At 37.1% G+C, this 19,841-nt stretch overlaps 1 protein-coding gene across 2 annotated transcripts in view; it reads right to left on the reverse strand.

Moving 5' to 3' along the window:
• The window catches only part of VAV3 (vav guanine nucleotide exchange factor 3), a 389,657-nt gene that overhangs the window by 61,754 nt on the left and 308,062 nt on the right, over positions 1-19,841 (reverse strand). For both annotated transcript variants that reach the window (XM_012466320.3, XM_021667516.2), the window contains exon 20: positions 8,923-9,059. In XM_012466320.3, the coding sequence (XP_012321743.1) occupies positions 8,923-9,059 (137 nt within the window). The remainder of the gene's footprint in view (positions 1-8,922; positions 9,060-19,841) is intronic.

Raw genomic sequence — 19,841 nt, forward strand, 5'->3', positions numbered from 1 at the left:
GTGAGAAGATGGATGGATGGATGGATGGATGAATGGATAGGAGCCGCTATCTAATGAGCACTGTGCTAGAACTCCTTTGTGTATTTGTTTTATTTTGTATGTGGTGATTGCTACTTCCACTTTACAGATAAAACTGAGACCCACAGAGTAAGTAATCTGTTTAAAGTCACACTGCTAATAGATGGCAGAGTCAGTAACACTCCGCAAAATAGGCTATCATTTTCTAAACACGTAACTTGCTTCTCCAGAGCTAAGTATTTGCACTCTGAAGAAAGATTAAGAAGGAACCAAAAAGAAGTGCTTAAAAACTATGTTCTCGAAAACAATTAAAAAACATTCCCAGTGGGGGAGTCACATCTTTTAGGATTCTCGTCATAAAGTACATGTCTTCTTTGAGTATGAAAATCAGCAAATTAACATAAAAGGGGCCACCGCAAAAATGACGAAAGACACACATGACTTCAAAGGATCAACCACTATATGATTCCACATTTACACCCAATAAGGAGGAAAGGCTTTTGTTCAAATATTTAAAATAAGCATGGCATTCTAGATCATGCCATTGAGTAAGTGCAGATTCAACCCAGTATCCTGCGTGTACCTTCCGTATGTCCAGTCTATGAAGCAAAAGCTAATTTAATCATGATAGCTATGAGACACTGTAAGATCTCAAGTGCTTTTTCAATTAGAGAACACTATATCAAGTTCAGTACAAAGACTGTTTAGCAAGTGATTTTTTAAATCATATACTAATTTGTCAAAAAGGTACCCCTTATTTGGTAACTATCAAAGCCAAAGTTCTGTGACACCTTATTTTGTAGCTACATTTAATAATACCAATCACCAACCAGTGAGCTGGGGATAATGTCAAAATTGCCATAGAATTTTATCAATTAGACCATCACCTCAATGGTTCACATTAGATTTATCTGGGGTTTTATACAACCTACTTATGCCTGGGCTCAAACCAGGCCCTCTGTGTCTTAATCTGTGGAAGAAAGGCTGTATGCTGACATTACTGAAAAGCTCCCCAGGTGATTCAGTCAGGGTGGTAAGCACTGCTCTGGTATAGCACCGCTCATGTAACACATGAAGAACGTAAGTTATATAGTGATTAAATGATTTGACTGAAGCCATATAGCTATTTGGCTACAGATACACAACTTGAGTTTAGTCTTTCTCACACTGCCATTGGTTCATTTCAATAAAACTAGCATTTGTTGACTAAAAATTCTTTGATTGTCTTAGAAGTATCTGCAACACAATTCTGATCTACGTTACATGTGTGTGGGAAACACCAGATGAACTTTTAACACATGTCCAAAAATTTGAACATATTACTGGCTGCTGGTAAGCAAAAATGGTTCTTCTAAAGACAGGAGACCTAACGTCAAACCAATGATAGGAATTGATAACGAAGTGTGAGCAGTGTCTGAGTAGTGAATAAAGAGTTAGCCCTCAATACATACTTGCTTTCAGAAATGAATCTGCTAATTGTTTTTCTCTGTTCTAAACATTAGCATTACTTGTTCTTAATCATTACATATACCCCAGACATATCCACATATCTGTCATCCAATGGTTCTCACTTCTCCTATGATGCTCCTGTCTCCAAAACCATTCCAATACTATGCCAGAACATCTTCATGCTTATAGGCTGCTGAAAGGAAATGACAACTACCAATGTCTTTCTTTTTGTCTAGAAAGAATAGGAGGCAGTAACGTTTAGTAAAAAATGGTACTGCGCTGGTTGTCACAGACTCTCAATTATAGTTCTACTTTTAATATTATGTGCTGTGAGGAATGAAGGAAATAATAAGTCTCAAAACATTATGAATATAATTGAAAGGACCATCTATACCTACCGTGACAGAAAAAAATAGTGAACACATGAAAAAAGATACTATACACAGTTAAGTTTTACAAATCTAAGGTTTAAGGGAAAAAAAGTTGGAAAGGAACAGAGAGCTTGGTTAGAAAAATATTAAGTCCCAAAATTATCTTTTTAAAGCTAAATGCCTCTAAGCATACATTGGGCATGGCTACAGGACTCCTGGGTGACCTTCGGAGTGAATCTCAAACACCACACTTTGCAAGCCACTTATACACACCAAGATCTTCAACATTTTGTGGTTGGCTTGACTACTTCCTGTCCCTTTCTTTGTTAAGAAAAACTGATTGGCTTTCAGTGCCCTTGGAACGGCTCACAAAACCAGTTTTTTCTTAGGGCTGCTCATATAGCTTCAAAATGTTTTCTGTCTGTGGCACACTGTTATTTTAGTATCTCGGTGAACCACACCTCCTGGTATTCAACTGGTATGGTCCCCTCCTCTTGTACTGGGCTGGCCACATATTGCTTTAACCAACAAAAAGTGGCAAAAGTAGTTCTGCACCAGTTCTGGTGCTTAGGCTTAAGAAGGTCCAGCGGCTTCCCCTTTTATACTTTTGGGAGCCAGCTACCATGTAGGAAGTCTGAGTACCCTGAGATCACCATCCTGTGAGGAAGATAAGGAGCCACTGAAGAGGTTAATGTGCAGAGAGCTTCCACTGAATTCCCAAGCAGAGGCTAACACAAACTGCCAATTCTGTGGACACGGGCATTTGGGACTTTACAGCTGCTCCCAGCATTCCAACCATCAACTAAAGCAGAAGAACCACCTTATCACCCATAGCATTATGAGAAATAATACATTGTTGTGTAATAATCACAAAACTGAAACACTGTCACAAATTTGATGGTGACAGTGAAAGAAAGTCACAAAACTAGTTTCTTTAATTAGCATAAAGACAGCCACCTTCCCAGTACCCCTAAGATGCAATAAAATGTATACCTATCTAGTCAGGTTGACCAGGCAAAAATGATACATTACTGATATCAGGAATGAGACAGATAATACAACTACAGTTTCTACAGATATTAAAAGGATGATGAAGGAATATGATGAATAAAAATTCATGCCATTAAATTTGACAACTTCGATAAAATGAACAAATTCCTTGAAAACCACAAACTACCAACACTCACTCAAAGAGAAGCAATTAACCTAAATAGCCCTATGTTTGTTTTATAATTTTTTGTTTTTTTAAAAAAACTTTTAAGCCAGGCACACTGATTCATGCCTGTAATCCCAGCACTTTGGGGCAGATCATTTGAGGTCAGGAGTTTGTGACCAGCCTGGGCAACATGGTGAAACTTTGTTTCTACTAAAAGTACAAAAATTAGCTGGACGTGGTGACGCTCGCCTGTAACCCCAGCTACTCAGGTGGCTGAGGCACAAGAATTGCTTAAACCTGGAGGCAGAGGCTGCAGCGAGCCAAGATCCTGCCCCTGTACTCCAGCCTCTCCAGCCTGAGCGACAGAGCAAGCTCCATCTCAAAAAACAAAAACAAAACAAAAAACAAAACACAAAAACAAACCCAACTTCCACTAAGGAAGCTCTTGGTCTAGACAGCTTCCCTAGTAAATTCTATGAAATACTTCAGGAAGAAATAATACCAATTCTAGAAATCTCTTTTAGAAAATTGAAGAGAAGGGAATAGTTCCCAATTCATTCTTTGAACATTTCATTATTACTCAAACCAGACAAAGGTATTATAAGAAAATAAAACAATGTATAAAAAGGATAATATATCATTGCCATTTGGAATTTAATCACAGAAAAGAAATACTGATTTAACATATGAAAATCAATCAAATTCACTACATTAATAAAAACAAAAAATTATATCATCATTTCAATGGATGCAGAAAGAGCATTTGACAAAATCCAACATTTATTACTGATGAAAACTTGCAGAAGACTATGACTAGAAGGCAATGTCCTCAAATGAAAGGCATTTATGAGAAACTATAGAGAACAACATACTTAATGGAAAGAAACTTAATGTTTTTCCTCTAAGATCAGGAATAAGGCAAGGATATACTCTCTCATGACTTCTATTTGACATTTTACTGGACATTCTAGGCATTGCTACAAGTCAAGAAAAAGAATTAAAAGGCAGTCAGGTTGCAAAGAAAGAAGTAAAACTGTTTATTCATTGGCAACATGATGTCTATATTAAAAAATCTGTTGGAATCTACACAAGGAAAGCTACAAGAACTAGTGAGTTTAATAAGAGTTAAAGAATAAGAGTTCAATCTACAAAAATCAATTGAATTTCTGTATCTCCCAATAAACAATAGAAGTTAACATTATAAAACTCATTTAGAACAGCATCAAAATGAAATGTGAAATAATTACAAATATGACAAAAGATGTCTATGACCTTAAATCTGAAAACTGCAAAACACTGCTGAGCATTAAATACCTAAATAAATGAGGAGTATAGTATCTTCAGTGATTAGAAGACTCAATATTGTTAGGCTGTCAATTGTCCTATATTGATCTACAATTCAATGTGATCCCAATCGAATTCTCAACATGCATTTTTACTGGTGACAAGGTTTAAAGTTGAGAAGGTGATTGCAAAATTCATATGACATGCAAAGGACCAAGAAAACCCAAAACACCTATGAAAGAAGGAATAAAACAAATTTAGAGGACTAACATTGTCTGACTTCAAGACATCTTATTAGCTGCAGAAATTGAGACAGCATCACATTGGTATAAAGATGGGAAAAGAAATAAATGGAACAAAATGGAGTCCAGAAGAAATAAATGGAACAAAATGGAGTCCAGAAACATCTACATATACATATATATAAAGATATATATGTACACACACACATATATACACATAAAGATATATATACACATATATCGATATATATACATATATATGTGTACACACACATATAAAGATATATATACGGTCACATATATATACACATACACACATATATATGGACAACCCATTATCTACAAAAGTACAATGGCAATCCGGTGGAGAAATAATCGCCTTTCAACAAATGCTGCTGGAACACCTAGATATCCATATGCAAAAACATCCTGACATTAGTACCATATACAAAACAAAACTCAAAATGAATCATAAACCTAAATGTAAAACCTAAAACTATAAAGTTTCTAGAAGATAACAAAGGAGAATGTCTTTGTAACTTTAGGGTAAGCAAAGATTTGCTAAGATGTAATACCATTAGCATGATCCATATAAAGAACAAATTAACAAACTGGACTACATCAAAGGTAAAAATTTCCGCTCTATGTACAATATTATCAAGAGAATAGAAAAAAAAACAAGCCACAGGTTAGAAGAAATATATAGAAATAAAATATTTTGTAAGGTACTTTTACCCAAAATATCTAGGGAGCTCTCAAATCTAAATAATAAAAAATGCATTACTTATTAAAAAATCTGACAAAGTATTTGAACAAGCACTTCACCAGTAAAGTTATATAGATGGTAAATAAGCACACAAAAACATGTTCAACATTATTAATGAAAAATTAATGATTAACGAAATGCAAATCAAAACCACAATGAGACACCACTATATACCTGCTAGAATAAATAAAATTTAAAAGACTAGCTCATGCTTGCAATCCTAGCTACTTGGCAGGCTCATGTGGGACGGATGCTTAAGGCCAGGAGTTCAAGAACAACCTGGGCAATTTAGCTAGACACCATCTCTAAAAAATTAGCCAGGCATGGTGACACATGTCTGTAGTTCCAACTACTTAGGAGGCTGAGATGGGAAGATGACTTGAGCCCAGGAATTTGAGGCTACAGTGATCTAGGACTGTACCACTACACTCTATCCTGGGCAATGGAGCAAGACCCTGTATTTAAAAAAAAACAAAAAAAATGACCATACCAAATGTCGGCAAGGATAAGAAACATCTAGAACTCTCATATACAGCTGGGAGAAATGTAACATGGTATAGGGACTTTGAAAAACAATTTGGTAATTTCTCAAAAACTTAAATGTATATCTACATATGATCTATACATTCCCCTCATGGTATTGGCACCTAAGAGCATAGGTGGGTGCTGAACAATGAGAACACATGGGCAAAGGGAGGGGAACATCACACACTGGGGTATGTTGGGGGGTCGGGGGCTAGGTGAAGGACAGCAGTGGGTGGGGAGGTTGGAGAGGAATAACACTGGGAGAAATGTCTGATGTAGGTGACAGGGAGAATGGAGACAGGAAACCACCATGGCATGTGTGTACCTATGCAACAATCCTGCAAGATCTGCACATATACCCCAGAACTTAAATTACAATTAAAAAAAAGAAGAAAAAGAAAAACATTGGGTCCATACAAAGAATTATACTTGAATGTTCATAGAAATTTTATTTGCAATAGCCAAAAACTAGTAGCAACCTGAAAGTCCATCAACAGGCTAACAGGTAAATAAACTGCGCTATCTCCACACACGGAACGATAATCAGCAATAAAAAGAACCATTTGTGGGCCAGGCGTGGTGGCTTACGCCTGTAATCCCAGCACTTTGGGAGGCCGAGGCGGGTGGATCACGAGGTCAAGAGATCGAGACCATCCTGGTCAACATGGTGAAACCCCGTCTCTACTAAAAATACAAAAAATTAGCTGGGCATGGTAGTGCGTGCCTGTAATCCCAGCTACGCAGGAGGCTGAGGCAGGAGAATTGCCTGAACCCAGGAGGCGGAGGTTGCGGTGAGCCGAGATCGCGCCATTGCACTCCAGCCTGGGTAACAAGAGCGAAACTCCGTCTAAAAAAAAAAACCATTTGTACACATAGCAACGTGATGGAATCTCAAGATAATCATGTTATGTGAAATAAGCCATACAAAAAATAATACTATGTGATGCACATCAAATTCTAAAAAAAAATGCAAACTCATCTCTAGTCTGAAAGCAGAACAGTGGTTGCTGAGGGTTGTTGGGAGAGGCAGAGCAAAGCAACAGGTAAGAGCATGACTGAGGGATTGCCAAGGGGCACAAAAACTTTTAGGAATGACATTGGATATGTTTATTATCCTGATTATAGTGATGGTTTCACTTACATATGTGTGTTCAAACCTATCAAATTGTACACTTAAACTATGCGCAGTTTACCATCCATCTCAAAGCTGTTTTTATATAAAGTGGCACTAATGATCCAAGGAGGAGTGCGGGAGACTGGCTTACGAATAGGACATGGAGTGGTAGAAACTGAGGACAGATTACTTCCCCAACAAGCTTAGCTTTGGTTGTGGAGAGGAAGAGGGCGAGAGAGTGCCTGGCATAACCAGACAAAAGGCTGAGTTAAATGTTTAAGATGGGAGAAGCTTAGAAAAGGAGCCAGTAGAGAGAATAAAGTTGACATTTAGAAGTCAAGAGCCAGCTGATGGAATATGGGATAAAAATCCAAGAAGAAAGATAAGTCTTGAATATGAAGAGCCTTATGGCTACAAATGCAGGTATGTTTTGTGGTTAGGCTGAGAGACGCAGGAGTCATCTGAAGAGGTAGTGGAATTCAAGTCTGTTGTTCTCTCTTTTCTTTTTCTGGGAAGGATGAAGTTTGGGAGGAGTAAGTTACTTAAGAAGAATGGTGGAGCTTTGGAAAAATCATTGGCTACCACAATTGAAATAGTGGTTAGAGATAAATGTTCAATCTTTGAGCATTCTTATATAAATACATGACAGACAATAAAATAGTTTTAAGCTAATAAAATAGCTGTCCCTTCCATATGTGCACAATGGATTACTACCCAACAGTCTTTTCTCTGATTTCTCTCTCTTTACCTCTAACCACATTTCACTTGTGATCATCTTTCTGTTGATTCACACTTTTCCCTCAATGCACAATAGATTTTTAACAAATTCTTTCCTCAACATCAGTGGGAAATATTTCTACCATACACACAAAATTTGATATTGAACAGCTTTTTTTAATCTTAACATAAAACCATATTTACCTAAGTTTAAAAAAAGTTTCAAGCAAATTAAAGTCCACAGGCCAAGAGAGATTTCACCATCGGAAAACATCAACATGCTCACTTACTTTTCACATTTCATATATTTTATGAATAATACCCAGAGCACCTCTGAGCACTCCAGGTATTACTGTCAGTAGACAGAAAGTAAATGTGGTCAGAAATGGCCACAGGTAAGCTAATTAGGTACTTCCCCTGAAGTGAACTGTTAATATATTAAAGCCATGCAAATTAGCTCATACCCACAGGTCCTAGGTTTGGAAAAAATGCCTTGGTAAAGTAGGAGTTTTTAATAAAAATAATAATTATGACCCTACAACATTGATAGCATTTTTCTCGAGTGTTCCAAGTTTTGTTGCCACTTCGGCATTAGTAAATATGGAAAAGGTTAATAAAAAATATTTTCCCCACATCATGTAAAATTTCTGACGCTGAAAGCATGCAGTTTCTAAAGACAAGAGTCATTTTTCTTTAAGCAGTAATAAATCATCCGTTACATCTAACAAACTGTAATTTGGACAGTGTCAGAGGCGTGTGAACCAGAGCAACTCCATCTTAAGTAGGAGCTGGGTAAAATGAGGTTGAAACCTCCTAGGCTGCATTCCCAGATAGTTAAGGCATTCTAAATCACAGGATAAGATACAGGTCATAAAGACCTTGCTGTTAAAACAGCCTGCAGTAAAGAAACCGGCTAAATCCTACCAAAACCAAGATGGCCACAAGATGGTCGTCCTCGCTACCACACTCCCATCAGCACCATGACAGCTTACAAATGCCATGGCAACATCAGGAAGTTACCCTATATGGTCAAAAAAGGGAAGGCATGAATAACCACCCCTTGTTTAGTATATCATCAAGAAATAACCATAAAAATGGGCAACCAGCAACCCTCAGGGCTGCTCTACAGAGTAGCCATTTTTTTACTTTATTTTATTTTATTCCTTTACTTTCTTAATAAACTTGCTTTTGTTTTGCACTACAGACTTGCCCTGAATTCTTTCTTGCACAGATCCAAAAACCCTCTCTTGGATCAGGACCCTCTCCTGTAACAATAGTACCTGCCAAAACAGACTGTGTGCATCTCCTCTCAGAAGTTCAACAGTATCCCCGGCCTGGAGGTGTAAAGGGGGTCCTTCATGAAGAGCTGGGGGTGGTGCTCCAGAATAGTTCCTAATGACCTGCATCTTTGGTAAACCTGAAAATAAGCCAAACAAGTTTTAGAATTCAAAAAAAATTATGTGTGAAGTCTATATGTATTTTTTTAAAGCCATTATTAACATTAAAAAGTGTTAATATCACCAAGTCCAAGTAAACATTTTAAGTAACTACAATAGAATTCTTTTCAACTTTCTCATTATATAAGATGGTAATAGAATAAGACACATATTTATCCCCTGATCCCCGACATACTTTTCCTCTCCCTCACCATCAATCTCTTTTTAGTTGAAAAAATATTTCTCCTTCAGCTGATGCCTGCTTCATAAAAAACATATCACGTACAGCTTAATGGAAAAGCATCAATTTTTTCATCAACTCTATCCTTTCTGCCTATTACTTTCCTCTTGGGCACTGGCTGATTTCATCACTGAGGAGGTTCACCCTTTCTGTGTATGTATCACACCGCCCAGTATATGGCTCATATCTTAAGGTTATCTTTGTAATTCAAAAGCAAAAAAGGTGATGGATGTGCCACTGCAATACTTCAGACATTTATATGGAGAAACTCTTCAGGCTCAAATTTAGGCTTGCAAAACAGACCCAATAAAGAGAACATGTCTAAGCCAATAGCACCAACGATATTTGAAATACAGATCCATTCCTTCTCTTTGTACTTCTTTGAATGTGCAATGAAGGCTTCCATTCAATATTTCATTTTTGAGAGACCAGCAGCTTCAATTGAACATGGGTCTAACTGCCGCAATACTGGTCACAATGGACAACCTCACAGTCACTTTTTCATTTACAGGTGAAACTGCTCCCTGCCAAGAGAGGCCACTCATAAACATTGGTTTTTTTTTTTTTTTGCACATTTAAGGAATGAAACCTTTGCTTATTACCCTTCAGGACATTTTATTCTAATAATTAACCATGGTGAAGCTGTAACTGGCTGAAAATGCTGCACTAAACATATAAAGAAGGATGAATGACTGTCATTCAGATGTAGATATCCAAGTTATCTAGAAAAATCTCAAAACATAAATCTCATACATAAAATGCTTCAGCAAACAGTTTATTAAAGTCCTCAAAATTCTTTTGAACAACCATGCCAGAGGGAGAAAAATAAGCGTGGCTATAAACTGAACAGACAAGAAAAGTTTTACAACACTTGTTTATCAATCCAATCAGGAGGCAGAAAGTTGAAAAACACTGTGCCCTTCACCCCAATTTAGATGCTAGGACTGCCGAGGCTTGTCAGGAGTTGCTACATCCTCCTTTGCTTCTGTTCTTGTGCCACAGAACCCCCAGAGGGATGATTTTAATCTCACAGTCATGAAGCATTTCTCTACCAGATGTTATAAGGTTGCACCCTAACACCAACAGTAGATTTCATTGACTTTTTTCTACACAACACTCTATAAGGTAACTCCTCTCAGTTAAACGTTTAACAGACTTGTTCTCCATACACTGCAAATGCCTTGAGTATAGAGAGCTTATTTTACACGTTCTATTAAGTTGCTACTGCTAATTTAAAATGAAACCTAAATATTTCATACACACAAGTGATTAAGAACTCCAACAGGTGGAAGAGGATGCAATATAAAGTAGAATAATTTTTTTTTTTTTTTGAGATGGAGTTTCGCTCGTTACCCAGGCTGGAGTGCAATGGTGCAATCTTGGCTCACCGCAACCTCTGCCTCCTGGGTTCAAGCAATTCTCCTGCCTCAGCCTCCCAGGTAGCTGGGACTACAGGTGCACACCACCATGCCCAGCTAATTTTTGTATTTTTAGTAGAGACGGGGTTTCACCATGTTGACAAGGATAGTCTCAATCTCTTGACCTCGTGATCCACCCGATAATTTTTTAAATGAAGTCTGGTTTGCATGATAGTTAACTCCATGTTTGAGGGAGAGAATTGCAGTTCACCTCTGTTTTACTGAGCATATCTAGAGCAAGGAAAGCATCTCATATGGAAGACTCCCTGTGTAATTCTGTTTTTCTGACAGCTTTTAAATAAAGGCAGAAGTCAAGAAAGAAGTTTTCAAACCTCAAATAGCTGATGTGGCCTCAGACACTGGGGCCAGTCCTGAGCCCTGGCCTTCACTGCAGTTTTCTGTTGCCAAGAGCCACAGGGATTAAAGGGAGCAATGCCATGTGACAAATGATGGAAAGAGCAGTCCCTTTATTGTCAACATGCCCAAGTCAATCATTATTAAGAAGAAATGACTGAAAATTCATAGAGTGTTTAGAAAAAAATTAATTTTGATGACATTTCACCACCCAAATATATATTAGGGATTAAAATACAGAAATGTCCAGGCTCCATAAGAGGCTGTAAGGTGTTAGGCATGGAGCAATGCTGCCTCATATGTCTTTTTTTAGATGGACTGTAATGCCCACAAAATGCCCACAACATGTAAAGTAATCTTTAACATTACAAAGGGTACATATACCAGTATACTCTGGTTATGCAATAGGACCTAGCTATGCTACAAAGTAGGAATGATATACTTTGCTTTTCTAGTCCCACTTATTCCTAAGTTTTTTATTTACTCTATCTTTTCTGGTATTGCTTTCTTCTTGGTTATGAGCTTCATTGAGGAAGTTCACCTAGTATCACACTAGCATAGGTATGTTGCTGACCTCATCCCCAAAGCAAAAATGTGTAACTCTTGCCAAGAATTATGGTTAAGCCCAGGTAGTAGTCACCAAAACATTGTTACTAACCTCTATTCAGCCATAATCAACTTACAAAGTACAGTGTTTTCTTCAATTCATATTTTTTTTTGTGGAAGGAATTGTGAGTTTATAATGGAATGTATTGGGTTTTTTTTGGTCATTTGTTAGGGTGGTCTTTGGTGATTTATTTCTGATTGTCAGCACTTCCCATTTCAGTATGATCTGTTGTCAGGGCTACAGAGATCAAAGGATAAAAGGAATGAAACAAGGGCACAGCGATATAATGAATTCTGACACCTTGCCCTTTGCTTCTGATTTTAGCATATAGTAGGTGTTCTATAACACAGGTGGGATAAATGGTTGATTTCCAAAATGTCCTTTAATATTCTTCCGCTTATAAAAAAGGCACAATTACATTGCTAAGAACATGAACACACATTAACTGAAAGACAAAAAAATTCCAATTAAAATAAGAGGAAATGGGTTAAACTTGACATCAACACTCAATCATCAATATAATTCTTAACACAGTCTACTGCCACAGCAGGCATCACACTTCACAAACGAGATCAATGGAGAATAAATTAGATTTACAGATGCTTATATTTCAAATAGCCATTTATTATTAACTTAATGTAGGTTTTCTTCTCCCCCTAGAAAACATGGCTCTGGCAGGTTTTAACCTCTGTTTAAAAACATCTAGGAGAGCACATTCACCACACATCCCCATGACAACTCAGTCATTGTTGCATAGAGTTTATTAGTACGGTCTTGAAATTTACTTTAAAATTTCTATGTAACTTCTCTCCATTGACCAACTGCCTTCAGTCTGGAATTACGCTGAAGATGAGAAATCTTCTTTTAATAGATTAGTCTTTCAAAATTTGTTCAGACTTAAAATCCCTAGTTCCTTAAAAAACTCCATTCATATTTTCCCTCGGCTGCCATACTTCAAGGATTCTGAGATGCAAAGTAGCGCAAACCATAAAAGTTGAACTCTTAAGTTTCCTCACTGACACCAACTAATTGGAAATAGTCATATCCCTTAAAAATTGACAAGAAATACACATTTCATTGTATTATAGACTCACAAGTAATCCCAGAAACCTGCTTCTCTCTTCTTGGGAAAACACAGACCTAACAATTGTTTAGTTTCTCTCCACTCCAGAACTGTATTTACAACAGATGTGTTAGCTGAGTTACAGTGTTGTTTACTGAAATCTGAATGTTTATATTGCAACTACCTTCAGACATTAAATGCAAAATAATCATACGTACTTTCAACATATGTATTTGGGTAATCTTAGAAGTTCCTAAAACTTTTGTGTAATCAATTATAATTATCCAAGGAAATATAATTAAAATACTAAGCCAAAATTAGACCTCCTGCCAGATACTTAATTATTTTACCTTGTTTCATCCCCTACAACAAATGCTTTGTTGTACAGCTAACTATGCCCTTAATATATAACGTGAGAATTTTGCTCATTAACTTTTGTTCACACTAGTAATTGTGCTTGGTCTTAAATCAGACAAGATCTCCAAGTCAAACTTATGCAGGAGGAATTAACAAACACATTAACAATATTAAAATGATAGTTATACTCTACCAATAGTCATGTGTTTCTGGTTAAATAAAACAAAAGCTACATGTAGGTATGTAGAATGCTAGAGTTTCCCAAAACAATACAGAAGTGTTTTTAAAAGGGGGACCTGAAACAAGATTTCCTTTCAAATCTGAATTCAGTACCACTAAGAGTGACACATGCCAAGTTACACGTGCTTTTTAAAAAAGTCAATTCTAAGTAGAATCCTATTAGAAAATCACTGATAAATTTCATATAAACTTTCAAACTTCAATGAACTGAACAGCTAATTGTAGAAGCATCAACCACTGTGTCTTCTAAGCAGGGCAAGAAGAGTGATTGCTACAATATAGATTAGTATCTATTCATGATGCTGATATCACTGCTCTAATGCAATGGGCTTCCCCAAGGCAATAACTTAGAAGAGAGTGCTGCCTACTAGATAAATGGGCTGTCAGTAATATGCTGGCCTTTCACCTCCGAGGTCCAATTTAAAATCTAAACACAGCCACATTAAAAAATAATTAGTTTTACAAGATATCAGAAGATGTAGATGGTTTATCCTGGGAAACTGATCACAAGCATAACATATCCATTCATTCATCAAATGGGACTTGAGCATTCTGTAAGTGCTGGGCACAGCAGTTTCAGAAGAAAGCAAGGGAAAGTATCCTGCCTTCAAACAGCCTATAGTCAGTCCATGAAATAGACAGTTGAACTCTAAGATAACAATACAACTGGGCATGATCTTCCATCCAGTGGGAACTTTAAAAAAAAATTCATATCCATAAAAATTTTAGGAAATTTTGCTTTCATAACTCTTAGGTAGAACCATAAAACATGTATTTTATTTTTTCTATAAATTTCCTAGGTGTGACATCTAAACTCTAGCCAAATTTGGGAATCACATTCTTGTGGGTACATGTGCAAAACACCATGACCAATGCCCACCACTGCCAAACTTGCTTTTGAAAAAATTACAGTGAAATAAGTGCTTCCTGTCATCTTACCAACTAAATCCCTTTTAAATTAACATGTGCACCTTTCCTGATACAAGTCCACAATCTAAGAATCAGGTCCTAATGACCAGGATGAGCCTGGGATGCTAGGTGCTGGGATTCCCCTGCCATCACACCTTGCAGCACTCTTTCTAAGAAAACATGACGTTTTCATTCTTTTGCTGGTCTTTAGAGAGGGGAGTAAAGGAACCACAGCATGGAAACCATCTGCTACAACAGAAGCAGACAAATTGGTGGAAAAAAAACTGGTCTAAAGAACTAACTGTTCACAAAGGGAACACTCCCCATCGATAATTTTTAAAATTTTCACCGGAGAAGCCTACATTATTTTTATAAACAATGATGACTCAAATAAAGGAAATAGCACTGTCACAGCTCATATAAAAACAAGATCAGGCAGAGATGCCTTCCTCCATCTTCATAATCACTGACTAGTCACTCTTTGGCACTGCCTACCGGAGTATTAGTGAATCATGAATCAAGGATGAAAGATAATGATAATGCCTTTTAGAAGGTTTTTTCACCTTTATTAAAAAGGTGTTATAGGCTACCAAATACAAAATAACTATAAAATTTCATGTGTTACTTGAAAATTCATGCAAATTTAACATTATGTTCTATTATACATATACATTTCTTTAAAAAAAGATTCCCTAAAATCGTTAAGGTCAACACTTCAAGAGAAAATACCATATACTTGGCAGACCCCTGGCAAACAGCTATTCCCAGGGATGTAAAGAATCCAGTTTCAGAAGCACAGCCCTGAGCTATCTTTTCATCTTTGTTAAAGACGGAAAAAGAACACAGTTACAAAATTTTAAAGAGTATTATCACCTAGTCTAACCACCTTATTTTTCACATTATAAAACTAAATACTAAAATAAATTGTCTAAAGTCAACAGCAAATTAGAAGCAAAAACAGAACAAAAATCTAATTTACAGGCTCTTAGTTCAGGTTTCCCTATACCAGCTTAGTCATTCTACTCAACCTACAGGGAATGAGACTGGTAGAGAAGAGGCTCCTGACATGGTAGATGTAAGTTTCAGGATGAGCCCTGCTGCATGTCTGGTTTTATCTTGGGAAGCAGGAGAGGAGGAGGCAGAACTTTTCTTCAAGTGGTGAACAACTGAGAGCTCACCAACACTAGGTGAATTCCAGCAGGAAGGTAATAATTCTCAGTAACATGCTCTAAAAACAGAGCCTCAAAAGCCCTCAACTTAAAAAATAAATCATTATATTGGACAAGCTGCAGAACTCTTAGAGCTTGACACATCCATATGCAGCTCTGTGGACATGTGAGTTAGTGTCCACAGGTAGGTTTTTCTACAGAAGGTTACAATCATTTAAACCACATCATTCTGCTCATCTGACCACACCCAAGTAACTCAGGGCTGATGATTAACTCAAAGACTGAAATAAATAGGCTTAACATGTGAGACACCAGTGGCTGAGGAGGAGGCCAGGGGAGACGGTCTAAGGAGCAGCCTCATTGAAGGATATTTGCTTTTACGGAACATAGGAGCAGGAGGCAGATATCTAAGTCAGCAAAAAACAACAATTTCCAACTTATGTAAAGAAAAGATGATTGAGATCACCAGTTTTAAAAAAAACTGTTGGTCCAGAAAGATCCCCTTAAGGCCTGCCATACCCTTCCCTTCTTCTAAGGCAGAGGTCCAGAGTGATTACTGAGATGATCTCCTAGGCTTTTTTTGCTGCTGTTGTTACTCTCCTACCATAAACACCCAGCTCCCAGAGCAACTAAGCATGTTTCCTTTCTTGCAAACAAAATGAACCATCATCAGTCCACTCACAAAGGATATGTAAAGGACAAGACAACAGAGTGAAAGTAAAAATGATTAAGGGCACTTTGCAAGAACCAAATTTTCCTTCTTTGTTCTATAGGTTCATTTATTTATTCAATAAATATTTACAGATCATTCATATATTGGTTCTGGCCTTGCACTGGGAATGCTACCATAAATAAGACTGAATATATCCCTGTCTCATAAAGCTCATATTTTAGTGGAGGAGACAAACACAAAAGCAAGTGAATCTATGTAATAATACCAGAGAAAAGTATCATAAAGAACCACTTAGAAAGAGATTCTGGATTAGAGAGTGACAGGGGTGTGTGTGGAGTGGGGGATGCTTTATTTAAGGGAAGGTCATCAGGTCAGGGTTAAGGCCTGAGAATAAGACAGTAGGCATTTGGGAGGAAAAATTTAACAGGCAAACTGAACCCTATGCATGAATGCTCTGAGACTGGAATGAACTTGAAAGTACTTGAGGGACAGAAAAAATGTCAGTGACACTGCATGAAAGCGATGGATAAAATTTAAACTTGATAATATGCAGTCCTGAGGGTCTAGCCCATTTTATTACTGCTTTCCTATACTCATTCTGTGAATTATTTGAAATTTATTGAACAGGTCAAGTTCTCATTAACATACTTTACCTTCTTCCTGGCATATACTTACTGATGTCTGAATATCTCACCCCCTACCCAAGGGGAAAAATAATCTCAACTACTCTTCTCACTCCTTAAAACTCAAATACAGTTTCTAAGAAACCCATTGCTGTAGACTAAATGTTTATGTACCCCCAAATACATATGTTGACACCTAATTCCCAGCGTGATGGTATTAGGAGGTGGAGCCTTTGAGAAGCAATTAGGCCATAAGGGTGGAGCCCCATGTGCAGGATTCCTGCCCTTGTAAAAGAGGCCCTAGAGAGCTCCCTTACCCCATCTATCATGTGAGAACACTGAGAAGACAGCCATCTATAGTGGCCCTTGCCAGACACTGAATCTACTGGCACCTTGACTGTAGATTTCTTAGACTCCAAAACTGTAAGCTGTCATTTATAAATCAGAGTCTATGGTACTTTATTGGAGCAGCCCGAACAGATTAAAACACTTACCAACATTCCCTTAAGTGCATTTCAAGGGCCTTAAATATACACTCCTTTAGATGCTGATGCTTCTTGCTTCAGTACCACTCAACATACTAACAGTATTTATTTAGCTAGTATAAAGTGTAGGTACCAGACTATAGCACCTTTCTTTGTGGTCTTGGTACAGAGTTTATATCTACTAGACTGTGACCAACCAGCATGGCGGCATAGGTTATATACTTTATCACAACGATTTTTTTGTTTTGTTTTTGGAAAAAAGAAGGAAGAAAGGAAGGTAGTGACCCTTTCTCTCCCAAAGGCCACCCTTCCAAATATGGATGTGCACACACATGCACACATACTTGATTATATCTCCAAAATTTCTCTCTAATCAAACCATTTCCCACTTTCATTTTTACTGCCCAGTTCAAGCACTGTGTTTCTAATTGGCTTTTCCTCATCCACTCGTATAATGCTTGACCATTCTACACACAGCAGCCTGATTTAAAAAATAATAAATTATACAATAAGTTTCCTATTAAAAACTTGTCCACAACACTTAGATTTAAGTTTGAACTCCTGGTCACTGCATAAAATACCCTATATGTTTTCTGGCCCCTGATAGCTCTCCAGTTTCATCTTGTTCCAGCCTCACACTTGCTCACTGTTTTTAGTCATGCTGACGTTCTTATGGTTGCTTAAATACTTGGAGCAAGTAGGTCTTACAGGCGAGTGAACCAGAGCGACTCCATCTTGAATAGGGGCTGTGTAAAATAAGGCTGAGGCCTACTGGGCTGTATTCCCAGATGATTAAGGCATTCTAAGTCACAGGATAAAATAGGAGGCCAGCACAAGATGCAGATCATAAAGACCCTTGCTGATAAAACAGACTGCAGTAAAGAAACTGCCTAAATCCCACCAAAACCAAGATGGCACTGAGAGTGACCTCTCCTAGTTCTCACTGCTACACTCTCACCAGTGCCACGAACAGTTTACAAATGCCATGACAATGTCAAGAAGTTACCCCATATGGTCTAAAAAGGAAAGGCATGAATAATTCACCCTGTATTTAGCATGTCATCAAGAAATAACCATAAAAATGGGCAACCAGCAGTCCTTGGGGCCACTCTGTCTATGGAGTAGCCATTATTTTATTCCTTTACTTTCTCAGTAAAGTTGCTTTCACTTTACTAACTCACCTGCATTCTTTCTTGTGTGAGATCCACGAAACCTCTCCTGGGGTCTGGATTGGGATCCCTTTCCTATAACAGGTCCAGCCAAGACAGTCTACATGATGAACCTGCACTTCACATAGTTACCGGTTTACTTGCTAGTATCTATTTCCTCTTGTTTTCATATATATTTATATTGCCTAAATGTGTATGATAAACATTTATTTTCATAGCCAAATTTAGCTTTTAATGATATAAATATTCAATTATTGGTATTATAGAAACAGACTGTCAATTGATCGTTAGTTTTGACTTGCTTTTAAACTACTTTTATTTATTTGTGCTTTTACCCAACTGTCAATATGCTACATGTAACTGAAATTTTCCAAAAGAATAAAATTGTTTTTTACATGTAGAACTGCTAATATATTTCTTAAAGGTTCTTATTAATGATCCTTTTAATAATTTATATTCATTCTGAATACACTTTAAATGAGATGACTTGCATCATTTTTGTTAAACAAAAACACACTTCTTTGTTTCCTATAAACTGAATTATTTGCTGCTTTTATTTTTCTCTGTTCTCTTGACCTCTCCTTCCTGTGATAATCTTGCTTGAGTAGCAGAAAGCATATTCAGATGCATGCCAAAAAGATTCAGATTCTTGTAGACAAGGTTTATTGATTTATATGTTAAAATGAAGAGCATGTGCAATTGGTATTTCTGACTAGCAAAGTTTCAGAGAACACAGATGACTCTGCACCATCAGTTTGAAGGGCTGATTTTTTTTTTAAGAGGCTAGGGAGCCCTTAGCTCAGAGACCAACTATCAACATATCCACATAAAAATACACATACATTGAACAATCTCTCTACCATTCTTACGAACATTCTTCCATTACAAACTTCTGAAATAGAACAAGGGAAATGCAGAAGAGCGGTCTTTTCTTTATAAAATGGTGCTACAATGAAAATCTTAACTTGGCAGAACTTCTAACCTGGTCAGTCTTCGAAAACTTCTATGAGTCCACTTTCAAACTCTGAGGATCTACAATCACCACAATATCTAACAGGTAACTCTAAGGTTTAGTCCCTCCCTTGTTTTTATTTGAATTTTGAATTTTTCCTTCTTAACCTTTTTCTGAAGTGGAAAAAGGAATTCAAGTCAGATAGAACCATTTAGTTACAATCCTGTGGATTCAGACATGAGCAGAGTAAATATATACATTTATCAGTTTAAAATAAAGCAAATATAAACTATGACTCAAAAACCACCAATGTTTCATAGGAGAAGGCTGACTATGTGTCTTCATTTTAATACAGTAAAATTTTTTATTTAAATTCCCTTTCACTGGGGCCAAATGTCAACCACCAACATATTTACCTACGAATATACATAAACTTTGCCCACTTCTCAGGAACATTCCTTCTTAACAGTGTCTATAATAAAGAGAGAGGAAAACATCAGAAA

Source organism: Aotus nancymaae, unplaced genomic scaffold, assembly GCF_030222135.1.
Source record: "Aotus nancymaae isolate 86718 unplaced genomic scaffold, 86718_ANA_hifiasm-v0.15.2.pri h1tg000117l, whole genome shotgun sequence".
Classification (NCBI taxonomy): domain Eukaryota; kingdom Metazoa; phylum Chordata; class Mammalia; order Primates; family Aotidae; genus Aotus; species Aotus nancymaae.